This window comes from Columba livia, chromosome 22, assembly GCF_036013475.1.
Source record: "Columba livia isolate bColLiv1 breed racing homer chromosome 22, bColLiv1.pat.W.v2, whole genome shotgun sequence".
NCBI lineage: Eukaryota > Metazoa > Chordata > Aves > Columbiformes > Columbidae > Columba > Columba livia.
In genome coordinates, this window is record NC_088623.1 from 2,004,026 (window position 1) to 2,019,640 (window position 15,615).

The 15,615-nt window shown below is 50.8% G+C and overlaps 1 protein-coding gene across 10 annotated transcripts in view; it reads right to left on the bottom strand.

Annotated features, from left to right (window-relative positions):
* PPP1R12B (protein phosphatase 1 regulatory subunit 12B) overlaps positions 1 to 15,615 on the bottom strand; it is a 130,742-nt gene that overhangs the window by 26,117 nt on the left and 89,010 nt on the right. Inside the window, exon 1 of one of the 10 annotated variants that reach the window (XM_065038277.1) lies at positions 2,579 to 3,393. The exons of the other annotated variants lie outside the window; for them this stretch is intronic. Within the exon in view, the coding sequence (XP_064894349.1) occupies positions 2,579 to 2,680 (102 nt within the window). The 5' untranslated portion in view covers positions 2,681 to 3,393. Of the gene's footprint in view, positions 1 to 2,578; positions 3,394 to 15,615 lie in introns of those variants that run through there. 10 annotated transcript variants of the gene reach the window in all.

Sequence of the window (15,615 nt, forward strand, 5' to 3'; positions counted from 1 at the left end):
GAGGAATTATGTGATTATTATTTTGAGGACGAGAAGCCGTGAGCTTCAACAGTCCGGTGCAACTTGTGATGCAAAGGGACCCACAGCCACAAAAACAGTAGTTTTTGCCAAATAACGGGACAATCTGAGTTGATTTCCACCAGGGGATTTGAGTTTCCACTTGCTAGCAACAAGGTGGAGCTCGCAACGTTCACCCTGGGTGACTTAAAAGGATTCACTTGGCTCTTTTTGAATTGGTGACTATAATTCTGGGCTGTTCTGGTGTGACACAAGAAACGTGGTATCTTGGCTCGCAGGGGTGACAGCACGTGCTGGTGTTGCACGTGGAGGGGTCACACACCAGCACCCCGTTCTCACCAGAATGTCCCCTCCATGCCTTTCGCTCCCACCTGGTCAAGGATGTCGCTTTTTTGGGACTTGTACACGTTCATGGCAAAGCGCTCGCCCTCCCCAGCGGCACGTTTGGGGAGATCCCAGCAATTAAAGGGGGAAAAACCACAAGCAATATTATCATAACACCTAAGGAGGAACGCTGCAAGCAGGGCAGGCACCGCAGGGAATGCTGTAGCAAACTGCTCTGCAAACAGCACTTGATGCAGCTGTTTGGCACCAATACCTTAATAAGTAAAACCTTCTTTGCCTCGTCTGGTTCTCTACGGGGTTTTGTTCCCCATCTGTACCACGCGTGAGGCTCCTCGCCTGCTCGTGTGTCTTCACCCCTGCGCAGCTGGGAACGTTTAGAGCCCACAGGTCTGCTGGGATCGATCTTGGCTGGGTGGAAAGAGAAAAGACTCCGAGATATCACGTCTCTGCCTGTTTTATTAAGGCGGGTGGCAGCCTGCGGCACGGGGCGCCGTGACGGTGGGGACAGGGGAGAACGCATACATGGGACAAATCCGTAGTCACAGCAGAGTTAAGCTGTCTTGGAGAAAAGAGTTAACTGGGATACTTTGTTTTAGCCTGAAGTAAATCCTTCCCTAATTACCCTTTTAAGGCATGGGCTATTTCCACCACTATCCTGACACGAGAGCCGACGCCGCTGCGCTCCGACCCGGCTTCTCCGCCATCGCCACTGCAAGAACCACCGAGATCTCTGCTCACGTGTTTGCCTTCTCCAAAACGCACAAGAAGCTGAGGGCAGCTCTTCTCCAGCCCTCCCGTCCCCACCCGGCACCTTTCTGCACCCAACTGCTGCCTCCCCGGAGCTCCCCCCACCTCCTGCAGCACCCCCAGGGCCCCGAATCCTGCAACCCCATCGCTGCTGCCCACGCAGACAAACCAGCATCTCCAGGGGGTTTGCACCAAGCAGACGGGCACACACCGCGGGCACAGCTCTTGCGAGACATTTGTCACTTGTCTCCGTGCCCAGATGCATAAGGGGGAGCAAATGAGTCAGTCTGTGCACGCTGACTTTAAAAAGCTCCGCTTTTGAAAGGAATTAAAACATTTCCAGCTTTACTCTAGGACGAAGAACACATCTGAAAGGTTCCCCAGCTGCTATTAAGCTGGTTAGCAATCCTGCGGCCATTTCCTGAGGAATGGTCAGCACGGCTGGACAAACTGATGAAGAAAGTCTAAGCACCAAGTTTTAGCTTCTCCAGAAGCTCCCCAGAGACGTCCCGACTGCAGATGGGGGGAAAGCGCAGCCTCACGGCGCTGGGTTCAATGGTTAACAGGGACAACCAGCAGCCACGAACACTGCGGAGGCTGAAGCCCCCGAGGTCAGGGACTGTTTCCACTAACACCACAGCAGAGGGTTAAAACCCTTTCTACAGATTGTAGGCTACGCTTTTTCCAGCCCAAGATCTGTCACTTCAAAAGGAGCAGACAATACGTATCTGATTTGAGCAAACACCAGCGCTCAGATTAATTTAATGCTTACTTCTAAAATTAGCCTGCCTTTTTAAAACTAATTCCTCCAGGCTTTGACTCTGGCATGATAATATTTCTTGACGGCGAAGAGACTGCCCGTGTAACGATACGGACCCAGAGTCCCCGATAGCCCTTCACATGACTCCGGAGCTGTTAGCAACACTGTTATGAAACATTCCCAACTTTCAGGCACATTGGTGGATGGGGACACCAGCTCTGGTTTGGGGAGGACTGGTTCCCTACCTCGACTCCTTTCCTGCTACAGGTGGTTTTTAACATTCTTGTTGAAATGATTAAGCTATATCACGGGTCAGCACAGCCCCGAGGCTGCAAGCTGGACGGCAAATGTTTCAGCGGCAATATTTATGGAAAGAGCGCAGTTTAACGAGCTGGTCAGGTTTTGCCTCATTTTCACGGGTGAGGTTTTTGGCCGGCAAGAGCCGAGCAGGAGAGCGATGTTTCTGTGAGATAGGGGGGAAACGACCACCACGGCAGCTCCCTGCAGCCCTCACTGTGAATAATCCCAGCGCCAAGGCTCTGGCAGAGAACCTGTTGCTGCAGAGGCACCTTCCCAAGTTCCTTTCAAACCATCCTCTTTCCAAAGCAAACCACAGCCCCGTGTCTCCGAGGGAAGACAACAAACCGCCGCCACCGGTCTCCGCTCGGAGCACGTGCCGTGTAATACAGAAAGGAAAAAGCTGCTTACTCTGAGTGTCTTTGCGATCGGGGAAGGAGAAGACGGGGGTGAATCTGACTGAGCCTTCCTGCTGCGAGTGTATTCTTTACTCCTGGTGTACAAGGACGACATGGCCTCTGGGAAGCAAGTCTTGCTCTCCTGGTGCTCTACGGTGCTGGGCAGCTCCTTCTTCCAAGGTCAGAACAAACTAATTAAACTATTCACAGCTCTGGTAATTAAACCCTGCTGTTTAGGGTGTATAATTTTAGGCGTTAATCTGCCGCGGGGAAAGCTGAGGCTCCACAATGTTGCTTGTCCAAGCAGAGGAGAAGGCAGTGAGGACTCGCTGTGCTCCAGCGCCGGGCGTTGCTCCGTGCCAGCATCACCGGCCAGGCCCCAGCCCAACTTCTCCGCAAAAGGACATCTCCCCCGGTCCGGAGCGTACGCCGCAAGCCCAGAGCGATCTCCCCCCAAAACTGCCGGCGGTAAAACCTCCTGCCTCGAGAGAGAGAGCTGGAAAACCAGCTGGGTTTATCTAGACACGACACTTTTGCCAAAAGAGAAAGAAAACCTGTTTCAGTGCGGAGCGCTGCTGCGAGCTCTCTGCCGTCGCTGCGCAGAGCTGCATGCTTTAAGCGAGAGGCGAAAGCATAAATCAGGAACAAACGCTGCTTTGGAAAGGGGCAGTCCAGAAGAAGTTGTGTTTTGTTCCGTCCTCCTCCTCCTCTCGGGCGCCGCTTCGTTCCCCATGCGCTGCCGGCCCCGGCCCTCCCCAGCACTGCCTCTGACATTCCAGATCCTGACTCGCTCCGCCAGGAATGCTGGAGGGCGGCCAGCAGCAGCGATTCACTTTCAGCTTGGGATTTGGGCTGCTACTTGTAGGGAAAAAAGGACAAAAAGAAAAGAGGAGCGGGGTGGAGGGGCAAAGAAAACAACTTGCAAGCTCCCAAGGCTGCGAGCGGGAGGTCGGAGCGAGTCGACGGCACTTCGCAAAGCTTAAATTCCAGCAGGCGTTTCGCGGCGGTGACAAAGGGAGATATTGTAAAGGACACGGAGCAGTTCATACCATTAAAGGGAGGCCACGCTCATGCAGAACAACAGGATTTTTGTTTGGAGCTGCGAGAAGGCGCCGCGGAGCTTGTGTAATGTGTTCTCACCCAAAGGAGTGTTTGGGATCGAGGAGGAGGGAGAGGAGCTGGGAAGAAGGGACAAAGGGTGGGGAGAGCGGGTACTGCTCTGATCGAACCTCAGCTGCCGTTGCAAAGTGGGTGTCCCGCGTGTCCCATCTGAACAAGCACACGGGACGTTCATTTGAAAAACGCCGTCAATCACACAGCGGGAGCGCTGATTTGATAGGTCTCATACACTAAATAGAGTCTTGCAACCATAACGCTGCAAATCTACATTTTCCTTTGCTGGAAAAGCATCAGCCCAGGCACCTGCACTGGATCAGTTATGATAAGGCAGTGTTAATGAACTGGTCCAGTATGAAGGATGTGGCCTCGTCCAGGCTCATTCACTCCCACCCCAACTCCTGCTGACCAGTGCTGGGGTTCACCCGTCTCGCTGCACATTCTGCTCCAGCCCCACCAGCTGCTTCAGCATGAGACATCTCCCAGCAAGTGCAGAAGAATATCTCTATAAAAATATTTTAAGAGTATTACTACACTTGGACATCTCTCTGTTGATCTGAAATATTGCCCCTTTACTGCACACTGCTTGGTAACCAAGTTAATCTTACTGGCATACAGTACTAGAGTACTGGGTCCAGTTCTGGGCTCCCCAGTTCAAGAAGGACATGGAATTACTGGAGAGAGTCCAGGGAGGGACACAGAGATGCCGGGGGGTCTGGAGCGTCTTTCTGATGAGGAAACACTGAGAGAGCTGGGGCTGTTGAGCTGGAGAAGAGAAGCTGAGAGGGATCTGATCAATGGGATCAATATCTCAGGGTGGGTGTCAGAGGATGGACCAGACTCTGTTCAGTGGTGCCCAACGCCAGGGTGAGGGGCAACGGGCACAGACTGAAACACAGGAGGCTCCATCTGAACATGAGCAGAAACTTGTTTGCTGGGAGGTGCCAGAGCCTGGCCCAGGCTGCCCAGAGCGGGTGTGGAGTCTCCTGCTCTGAGACATTCAAACCCACCTGGACCCACCTGTGTGATCTGCTCGGTGACCCTGCGTGAGCAGGGCTGGGCTGGGGATCTACAGAGCTCCTGCAACCCAACCAGCCTGGGATTCTCTGTTAGTCGGGGAAGTTTCCCCCATCATCCAGCATCTCCACTGCCCAGGGGCGATGCAGCATCACAGGGAACGGGAAACCAGGCTGCTGGACTGCCCTTCTCTAGGCAAGTCACTTTGCGATCATGTTTCTACTTGATCCCTCCTAGAGAAGAAGGAGAGGATTCATTATCCACTGAATGCAGGAGTGGAAAAAGAAAGTCTGATTCTGCCTGGCAATATTTCTTTATTCCCTGTTAAAGGTATGGAAATGAAGTGCAGACACGCGGCAGCAGTGACAGGCACCCCGCTGCTTGGGGACACCGTGGCAGGACCTTGATCCATCCATCCTCCATCTGCCGCCCTCATCACCCGCCACCTCTCCCAGCGCCCGACTCGGCCATACAGCGACAACAAAGTAACTCGCACATTGGAAATGTGTATTTATAGACCCTTTCGCGCTAGTCTCAGTTTCTGGGGTTTCAAAACAGCAAGTGAAACTGGGCTAACCCGTGTGGCCGCCAGCGGACGGGGGTGTCACAATCACAATTACAAGGCTGACAAAGCCCAGCTTAGTCACCGAGGTGGGGTTAAGCAGGTCTAAATTGAAGGGTTTTGCTTCCCCTCCCGTCCAGTCCTAAACGAGCCGTTGCCGTGTCCCTCCATGGTCACGTTTCTGCTGGGGAGGGGTGGGAAAGCTCCAAAATCAACATTTCAGTGCAGAACTCGCAGCCCGAGCCTCAAAACAAAACAAACCTCGAGCCTTCTATTCCCTACTAATTAAAAGTTAATTAGTCATCGAGTGCAGATGTCTCACAGATTGACAAAACGCACCTCGGTGGACAATAACTCATTTTAAAGAGAAGGGGTGGCATGAGAATGAGTATCCTTATTAGCCAGGAGAAAGGCAGCAGAACGAGATGCAATATGGCAAAACACGCCGCCTTTCATCATGATTCCAACAAAGGTGCCTAATTCACGGGTTTCTTCCTGCTTTTTGTACCATTTCCTTTCAAGTTTTCCCCTGTGTAGGTATGAAACCCGACTCTGCCTTTGCAGCGCTGCTGTCCTGATGGTTGTAATACTCAAGGTCACGGTGTAGCTCTGCCTGTTTGTGTCTGTTACGGGTGTTCCGCAGTAGGAACCGGCAGCCGGGCTGCGCTGTGGCTGTGCTGCTGCTTATTTGCTCAGGGATATTTATGCAGCTACCGGAAAGACTTGCAAAAATAAATATCATCCGTGAGCACTTTCACAACCACCAGAAACTTTGTGCAACATCATGTTCAAGTTTCTTCCCATCTCTGAGTACAGCAGCTCAACTGTACTATAGCACAGTATATTTCCTATACTTATATGAAATAGTGTATTACCTACACTTAGAGCAACAGTCTTTACTATGATCACGCTTTTCAGACATCTTTTTCCTTTGAGATCGCTGTCCTCTCCTTTCCTTCATTAATGACACCTGTGTTCATACCCAATTTGTTTAATTAGAGAGGAGATCCAACAAAAACAACATATCAGAAAAAGGACCAAGCCCTGAGCGAAATATTAGAAGGGAAAACCACAAACAACTCTTTTATCTGTGCTGAAAATCTTCCCCTATGGAAAGCGACGCTGCTGAAGTAAATTTAAGCAGAGCTGTCATTTTCCAACCTGCAGGAGACAAAAATGGGACCCGAAGCTGGGAGTTAAAGGCAGAGCTCTGGAGTGATGCTGCGGGTGACGGGAGTGCACAGGAGAAGGGAAGGGAAGGAAAAGCCCTCTTGGGAGACCTGAATTGTCATAAAACTTGAAGGATGAAGGAGAGAAGTTGGTATTTTTGGAACAAACTACCCCCAAAGTATCTTCTCAGAGTCCCAGCTGTCATTTTCCACATCAGCTTTACCACACTCTCATACATCACTGAATTACCTCCCATCTTGCTGGCTCCTTTCATCACAGCCAAACCTCCCATCTCCCCAAGCAGACACGAGCTGAGAGCACTTTGGTGTCTCCAGACACAGCAGCCAAGGCTGAAGACATGACCTGGGGTCACACAGCCCCAGGACACCCCGCACACCCCACACTGGCCCCCGGGGCCTGCTCGGCCACCTCTGTGCAATGGAACCCAGGCAGGGCCCGTCATGCCCACAGCCCCCCAGCCGCTGCATGGCCAGCCGGGCAGGGCGGGGGACACAGGAGAAAAGGAGATAAAGCTACTGGAGTGTCCAGAGGAGGCTGCGAAGCTGGTGAAGGTTTGGAGGGGAAGCCGGATGAGCAGCGGCTGCAGCCCCTGGGTTTGTTCAGCTGGAGCAGAGCAGACTGAGGGCAGAGCTCATGGGCTGCAGGTTCCTCAGCAGGAGCAGGAGGGGCAGGGTGAGCTCTGCTCTGTGACAGTGACAGAGCCCAGGGAATGGCAGAAGATGTGCCAGGGAGGGTCAGTGGGACATGAGGAAAAGGTTCTTCCCCCAGAGGTGCTGGACACTGAACAGGCTCCCCAGGGAGGTGTCACGGCCCAACCTGACAGTGTTCAAGAAGAGACTGGACAACGTCCTCAGACACACGGGGTGACCTGTGGGGTGTCCTGTGCAGGGACAGGAGCTGGACTCCACGATCCTCATCGGTGCCTTCCGCTCAGGACACTGTATGATTTGGTGACACACTCAGGGTCGGAGGACGGGGTCTCACAACCCTTCTAGTCACCCTGTGTTGGGCCTAGTGATGCAAGAACAACGGGGCTGCACTGCAGGGACACGAGATGCGAATTATAGCCCAGCTGGACGAGCAGCAAGAGGGAGAGGGCGGCAACACGCTTCATGTTTTCCTTTGACCCGCTGCTGAGGACATTTTGCTCACTTGTCTTTGAGCAGCAGAGAACTGTGCTCATTGCTCAACGCAGCCCCCGACCCGCTGGTGCCTCCTCCCGCCACAGAGCTCAGCTCTTTGCGTTCTATTAGGAATTCACAGCCCTGAGTTCTGCATTTCCAGTGTGCAGTTCGTGTGTTGAGTCGTGTTCCAGTCCGCGGAAACACCGAAATCTGTAATTCATATTTTATGCAATACTTAAATCAATTCTCAAGACGCATTTATATTCTCATGACACTTCTCGGAGCAAAATAAACCGCCCTAGCGGTCATTTCCAAAAGCCATTAAATGTCCATAAAATAATTGTTCTGGGTCTAAAGTAGTTCCGTGAAAAACCCACAGAATCTCAGTTTAAACATGAAAAAGCCATTAACTATTGACATGAGCTGCAGAGAACAGAGTCAAGATTAGATTTCCTATTGCTTTTATGTTACTGGATTGACATACAAAACTGAAATCCATAGTGTAAGAGGACTGCACCTCCCCTTTCTAACTACTATAGGCAAAGTTTAACCAGTCCTATGATTCCCTTCACCTCAGGATGTCCTATATTTGTGATTATTTAAGCCCTAAACATTGTGCATCTTTGCACAGACTAAACGTGCCACTGCTTTGTCCCTGGAAGAGTGTTTACTTGCCTTGCACTTGCTCCCACTATGTCCAAACTGAAGCCAAGTGTTGCTATTTGCAAAGAAAACCCTGTGGTCAACCTGAGATTGGGTCCAACAAGCCAGAAATACCGTTTTGTTTCAACGTGCAGAGCTCCAGAGCAGACGAAAGGTTACAGCACATCACTGCACCGGTCGCTGGACACCTCTTGTTCCTTCTTCTACATGGGGTCTTGCGCTGAAAAGGCGCTAAAGAATTACCAACAATTCCCATACAAAGAAAACGCTGAGTCTTGTTAAACCTCCTGCTCTCACACCTTTATTCACTGTACCCATCACCTTCTGCTGCTTCTGTAGAGAAACTGTTCATTTCAGCACATAATGAGTTGATTCCGAATTAGCGGCACTGGTACTTAACCCAGGGGATGAAACGGAAAGCCAACCTTTAAAAGCTGTAATAAACCCCATTCTTTTTTCCACAGCTCACTCTCCATTACCTGGGAATTGCAATCCGGTTTGCAAATACACTGTAAGAATCCAGAGCAGCTGCTGTTACACGGGACAACTCAGGGTCAAAGCTGCAGCAGCTGCATTCAGTGTAATACCCAACCCACTATTACTGTGGGTAATGAAAAGTTGATTGAAAAGACTCGCTATATAAAAACCACTTTAAACCACTGTAAATAAATCTCTTTAAAATCATATGCAAGCTTTAACAGGTTCAATTACAGCGCCGCGGGGTTTATTTAGAACTGAAAAAGGTTATGTTCGGCAACAGGAGGCTGAAGGGCCGTAGCGACGGGATTACTGGCCAGGCAATAAGCTGTGTTGTGAACGTGATGCGAAGGCACTGCAGCAGTTTGCCATAAATGGAATAAAACCGGCGAGTGAAGAGGCTTTTCCTCTGCAGTGCGCTGAGCGGGGCTCCCCGCAGCACATCTGCCCTTACGGGTCGACTCGGAACGACAGGCTTTCCCTCTTCTCCCAAACGCACACGCAGCAGCTGACGGTCTAGAACTGCACCTACAGCATCATTCTTCTTATTCCCATCACTACATTTATCATAAAAATGCTGGGAGCGATACTCATACCTGGATTAGCGTTAAGCAGCAGAAGCAGATAATTTTAGTGTGGGCTGAGAACAGCACATTCGAAACCTAAAATTTAGAAACCTAGAGTTTAGAAAGCACCACTCACAGAAATGTCACTTCAGCACCTCTAAGTGTCAAATTCTGCATGTAGGAGACAAGTTCTGTGGAGCAGAAGTGAGTTTTTGGACAAAATGCCTTGAAATCCAGCATTTCGAATGGCACAATAAGGGTTCACCGACACCTCAGCGGACCTCCTTAACTTCAGAAGCTGAGAACTGAATTGAAAGCAGAGCTTGGAGAAGCAGGAGAAGGATATAATTATCTTAAGCCCATCATTCCCACAAGGGATGATGGGGAGAGGTTACAGAAATGGATTGGTGACAATAAGCCAAGGCTGCAGCACCAGAGCCACATCTGTGGCCATCACCGCTTTGCCAAAAATAAATGTCTGCGAGACCTCAGATTCAGTTCCATTCAAGGCCGTAAATGCAGCCACGGTCACAAAACCCCAGGCCTGGAGCAGCCCCAGCCCTGCGGGTTTTCAAGCCGTAACCCTCCCCACGTCCGCACAGCGTGGGACGAGCGCTGTCTACAGATCACTCGCTTCATCACAGAATCCCAGAGTGTCAGGGGTTGGAAGGGCCCTGGAAAGCTCATGCAGTGCAATCCCCCCATGGAGCAGGAACACCCAGATGAGGTTACACAGGAAGGTGTCCAGGCGGGTTGGAATGTCTGCACAGAAGGAGACTCCACAACCCCCTGGGCAGCCTGGGCCAGGCTCTGCCACCCTCACCAGGAACAAGTTTCTTCTCAAATTTAAGTGGAACCTCCTGTGTTCCAGTTTGCACCCATTGCCCCTTGTCCTATCACTGGTTGTCACCGAGAAGAGCCTGGCTCCATCCTCCTGACACTCCCCCTTTAGATATCTGTAAACATGAATGAGTCCCCCCTCAGTCTCCTCTTGTCCAGCTCCAGAGCCCCAGCTCCCTCAGCCTTTCCTCACACGGGAGATGCTCCACTCCCTTCAGCATCTTTGTTGCCCTTCATGTCCACGCAAACCCCGGCTCTGTCTTGTCACAGCCAGGCTGCTTTCCCAAGTTCAATACTGTACTTTGTCCAAAAAAAGCAGCATGAGAAAATTGGGAGAGTTACTTTCCAGTGTCCACTCAGAAGTCCAGCTTAGAGCATCACTCACGCCAAAAATCCAGTGATTTCATCCAGTTATGACCATTAAGGATAAAGCAGTGTTAGAACATAATATTTTCCAGTTGAAGCTGCTCGGCAGTTGGACTCTGCAAGTGTTCACTGACAGGTTCCCCTTCTGATCCAGCGTTCTTGCAAAGGATGAAGCAGCACAAACAAGAGGAATGTCGCAGAAATGTGCAGATATTAACAGGGGAACGAGAAAGCAAACGCGAATATAAGAACCAGATGCAAACGCAGCTATTTCAAGCTAAGGGACTTTCCAAAATCTGACGTAGAGAACCAGAAATCTCAGGGGACTCGCAACAGAGTCATGATGCATTTTGCTTTTTATCTGAATTCATCGGATTGTGCATTCCAGGCTGTAAAACCTCTGTGTCAGCGCAGCTGTGGAAACGGCTGACACAAAGCAATATCCTCGAGCTGCAACGCATTGCTATCGAATTATGCTTCAGACCTATTTCTGGCCTTTCCTCAACAGACTGTGGTGCAGAAGGTTCTGTTCATGCCCGAGGGTGAAATCTAAGAGCAATGAAATATATATATATATATATATTTTTATATATATATATATATACATACTCAAGGATCAGTACTGGGGTCTATATTATTCAATATATTCATCAATGATTTGGACGAGGGAATAGAGTGACTGTCAGCAAGTTTGCTGGTGACACCAAGCTGGGAGGAGTGGTGACACTGGAAGCTGTGCTGCCATCAGAGACCTGGACAGGCTGGAGAGCTGGGCAGGGAAAAATGTAATGAAATAGAACAAGGGCAAGTGTAGAGTCTTGAATCTGGGCAGGAACAACCCCAGGTTCCAGTATAAGTTGGGGAATGACCTATTAGAGAGCAGCGTAGGGGAAAGGGACCTGGGGGTCCTGGGGACAGCAGGGTGACCATGAGCCAGCACTGGGCCCTTGTGGCCAGGAAGGCCAATGGTACCTGGGGTGGGTTAGAAGGGGGTGGTCAGTAGGTCAGAGAGGTTCTCCTGCCCCTCTGCTCTGCCCTGGGGAGACCACACCTGGAATATTGTGTCCAGTTGTGGCCCCTCAGTTCCAGCAGGACAGGGAACTGCTGGAGAGAGTCCAGCGCAGCCACCAAGATGCTGGAGGGAGTGGAGCATCTCCCGTGTGAGGAAAGGCTGAGGGAGCTGGGGCTCTGGAGCTGGACAAGAGGACACTGAGGGGGGACTCATTCCTGGGGATCAATATGGAAAGGGGGAGTGTCAGGAGGATGGAGCCAGGCTATTCTCGGTGACAACCAGTGATAGGACAAGGGGTAATGGGTTCAAACTGGAACACAGGAGTTTCCACTTAAATATGAGAAGAAACTTGTTCCCGGTGAGGGTGGCAGAGCCTGGCCCAGGCTGCCCAGGGGGGTTGTGGAGTCTCCTTCTCTGCAGACATTCCAACCCGCCTGGACACCTTCCTGTGTAACCTCATCTGGGTGTTCCTGCTCCATGGGGGGATTGCACTGGATGAGCTTTCCAGGTCCCTTCCAACCCCTGACATTCTGGGATTCTGGGATTCTGTGATATATATCTATAAAAGCAGCCCATATAGTATCCAGCATCAGCTACGTGCAAGTTACCACTATAACTAGTAATAAAAACGTGCCAAGGTGTGAACTGAACCAAATCTGGTGGGAAATCCCAGCCAGGAAGGAGTTTTGCAGCTTAAGGATTCTGCATCTTGCCATACCCAATAATGAAGTAGCTTCTGCCAAACAACATTGCTCCTTGTAGGGAAACAACGACTTTCCAAATAGGAGGCTTTTTCTGATGAGAAGCCTGCGGGAGGATATAAACCCAGAACAAAAAGTGACCTTTTAAAGACAAGGGGGACAAACAGCATCACTGCACTTGAATCACTGGAACACACAATTTTTCCTACAGCGGTAGTTTCCAAAGGGTATTTTATTGCCAGGGAATCTGACTTCAGTTTTCCAAAGAAATTCAGATTACTCTTCAATTCCTTGTTAGCCATCTGGCGATACAGCTGCTGCTCTTCACTCCTTCTGGACTTATCTGGGAGATAAATGATTTACTACCTAAACACAGGACTGCGCCTTTCTGCACGGGAATTCCAGGGAACTGGGACCGTCGGCTTCACAGGGGCTTTGCCACAGTGCCACATGGACCAGCAGACAGGTGAAAGGACCCAGTACGGAAGAATCATTGGGCTGAGGCCAATTGTCTGAGGTTCAACAAGGCCAAGGGCCGGGTCCTGCACTTGGGTCACAACAACCCCATGAACGCTGCAGGCTGGGGAAGAGCAGCTGGAAAAGGTCCCAGGGGTGTCGGTGACAGCGGCTGAACATGAGCCAGTGTGTGCCCAGTGGCCAAGAGGCCACCAGCATCCTGGCTGGTACCAGCACTGGTGTGGCCAGCAGGCCCAGGGCAGTGACCGTCCCTGTGCTGGGACCTGGGGAGGACAAACCATGAATCCTGGGGGTGGTTTTGGGCCCCTCACACCAAGAAAGACCTTGAGGTGCTGGAGCGAGTTGAGAGGAGGGAACGGAGCTGGTGAGGGGCTGGAGCACAAGTGTGATGGAGCGGCTGAGGGACCTGGGGGGTTCAGCTGGAGAACAGGAGCTGAGGGGAGACCTTCTGATCTCTGAACTGCCTGAAAGGAGCTTGGAGCCAGGGGGGTCGGGCTCTGCTCCCCAGGAACAAGCGCCAGGAGCAGAGGAAACGGCCTCAAGTTGCACCAGGGGAGGTTGAGGTTGGATCTTGGAACAATTTCTTCCCCAAAGGGCTGTGGGGCATTGGAACAGGCTGCCCAGGGCAGTGCTGGAGTCACCATCCCTGGAGGGTTGGACAGACGGACATGAGGTTCTCAGGATATGGGGCAGTGCCAGGGGTGGGGGAACGGTTGGACTTGATGATCTTGAGGGTCTCTTCCAACCAAAACAATTCTATGATTCTATGAGTACGAGGCATGCGAGAGCACCTGCTGGAGCCACCTCCTCTTGCCCCTGCACAATTCCCCTGTTCTCCAAGGCAGACAGCAGTGTGAACACCATGCAGATATTAAGGGCTACCCAGACACCAACTGCCAGACGCAAGAGTTTCAATCCAGATCAGATTTTCTGGCGCACGTCTTCAAGCACATCAGGAGAGACGTCCTCCCCATGGCCTGTGGGTGGGCGACAATGAAGCACGACCATCGGCTCCCAGGGCGGGCAGAGAACCTGCTCTAAGTAGTTAGAGATATTTTTCCTTTCCGTAATTTTGAACGTGCCATGACGAGATAGAGTTTGACGGCTTCAAACAAAAACTAACGTGATGCTCCATTACACGTATAAGCACAAACATACGCTGTTAACTGTTACGAGATCAAAAATTATAAACGTAATTAGTTAGATTTATGCTGGCTTTGGGACGTGTTCCAGGAGGCAATGCTGTTCCTCATGACGATGGCTCTAGGTTACTGACCGTGCTGAATGTGACCTGTCCTGTGTCCTGGAGTGGTTGTGTCACATCCACCCATGGCACCAGTCCTGCTGCCACCACAACTGCTCCCAATTCCTTATGGGACGCAAAAGGATCCCAGGACACCCGTGAGACAGGTGCCGTGTGGCGCAGGGACGGGACCCTGGGCTGAAACGGGATAATCTGAACCACAGAGGCCTCCCAGCAATGCCGGGGTATCCGGTGGGTATCCCAAGCATCGCCAACCTCAGCTCCACTGCTGCAGCACAAATTCCTCGCTGACAACTGAGAAAGATTAGTCACCTCGGACCACATTGAAATTGTGAGAGTAATTTACTAAAGAAGAAGTTAGAGCATAGAGTTACCTTAAATAATGATGAGTACGACCTTGTAAATCATTCCTGGAGGACTCGTTATTTCTCTTCATCTTCCTGGGACTCGCAGATCAAATTTTAGCTGGTTTTGTGTTACTCATCTCCATCTCCGACACTGCTTCACATTAGACCTTCCTAATTCAGCAGCTCGGTGAATGAGAGGAATTAACCTGAACTCATTTAGCCGTAACCCTGCGTCTGCCTGGCTTTGAGCACAAACAATATGTTTTCCTCGCGCTGTAAATAGGAACTGGGCAGTTATGCTGACGGCTTCACTGTTGTATGGACAGGGACTGCAGGCAGCAAGTCTGATGCCCTCCTCCAAACATTAAGCTCGAGGAAAATGAACACAAGCAGATTAGGCTGCAGAACTCACGAGGCGAATCATCTGTGCAGATGTGACACGTTTCTGTGGAAATACGTGCAGGATGAATTCAAATTTCTCCAGTGTCTTCCCCCTCCGCCTCCCAAAGAAGCCGGGGCACTTCAACCACCGCAAAGCTGCTCTTCCCCCCGTTTAACGCTCTACACAAATTGTCAGCTCACGCTCTTGCAGCAATCATCTGCTATTTTAGACTGAATTCCACATTGCTAGGCATTCACATATGAGAGATCTCCTCTCCTCGCAGCACACACAGCCCATTACCGCATTTTGTTTATAAACAGGACGAAACGGAGACGCTCTCATTACACAGAATTCAACGCTCTATAATTTACCCGTAGTGACGCACGGCACCACCTACGTCCCCCTGGACGCGGGCCAGATGGCTTCCCTCCCACGTCACACCGCATCTCCACTAGCAGTAAATATATAAGGGGAAAACCAGGGGAAAATACTTGTATTCTTAGTGCACAGACTGGAACCCGGGCTAGCAGCGATAGGATGGACAGTACCATGTAGCGCTATGGAGATTAAATGGTTTTCTTATCAGCTAGCAAGAAGTTCACCTATTTGGTTCCCTTTTCCTAGTCAACTTTCCCTTGTATCTCAGCAAAACAGCGCAGGCCGTGAAGAAATACCTTACCTTATTAGGGAATCAGAGCCCAGAAAGCGGAGGACTTGGAGCCTTAAACCGACAGCCACATGAGGCTCAGGCCACTAAAGTTATGTCTGATAAACCACTAAAGCTACTTCCCATCTTTTAGTCATTTATCGAATCCATTGTTTAAAAAAGGGAAACGGCATCATTACGAAAACTAAATTGGAAGGTTCTGTGGGAGATAAAAATGCCGCTAAAAGCAATAACACAGGTGAGAAATAGAAACTACCAAAATGAGGAGTCCCAGGCTA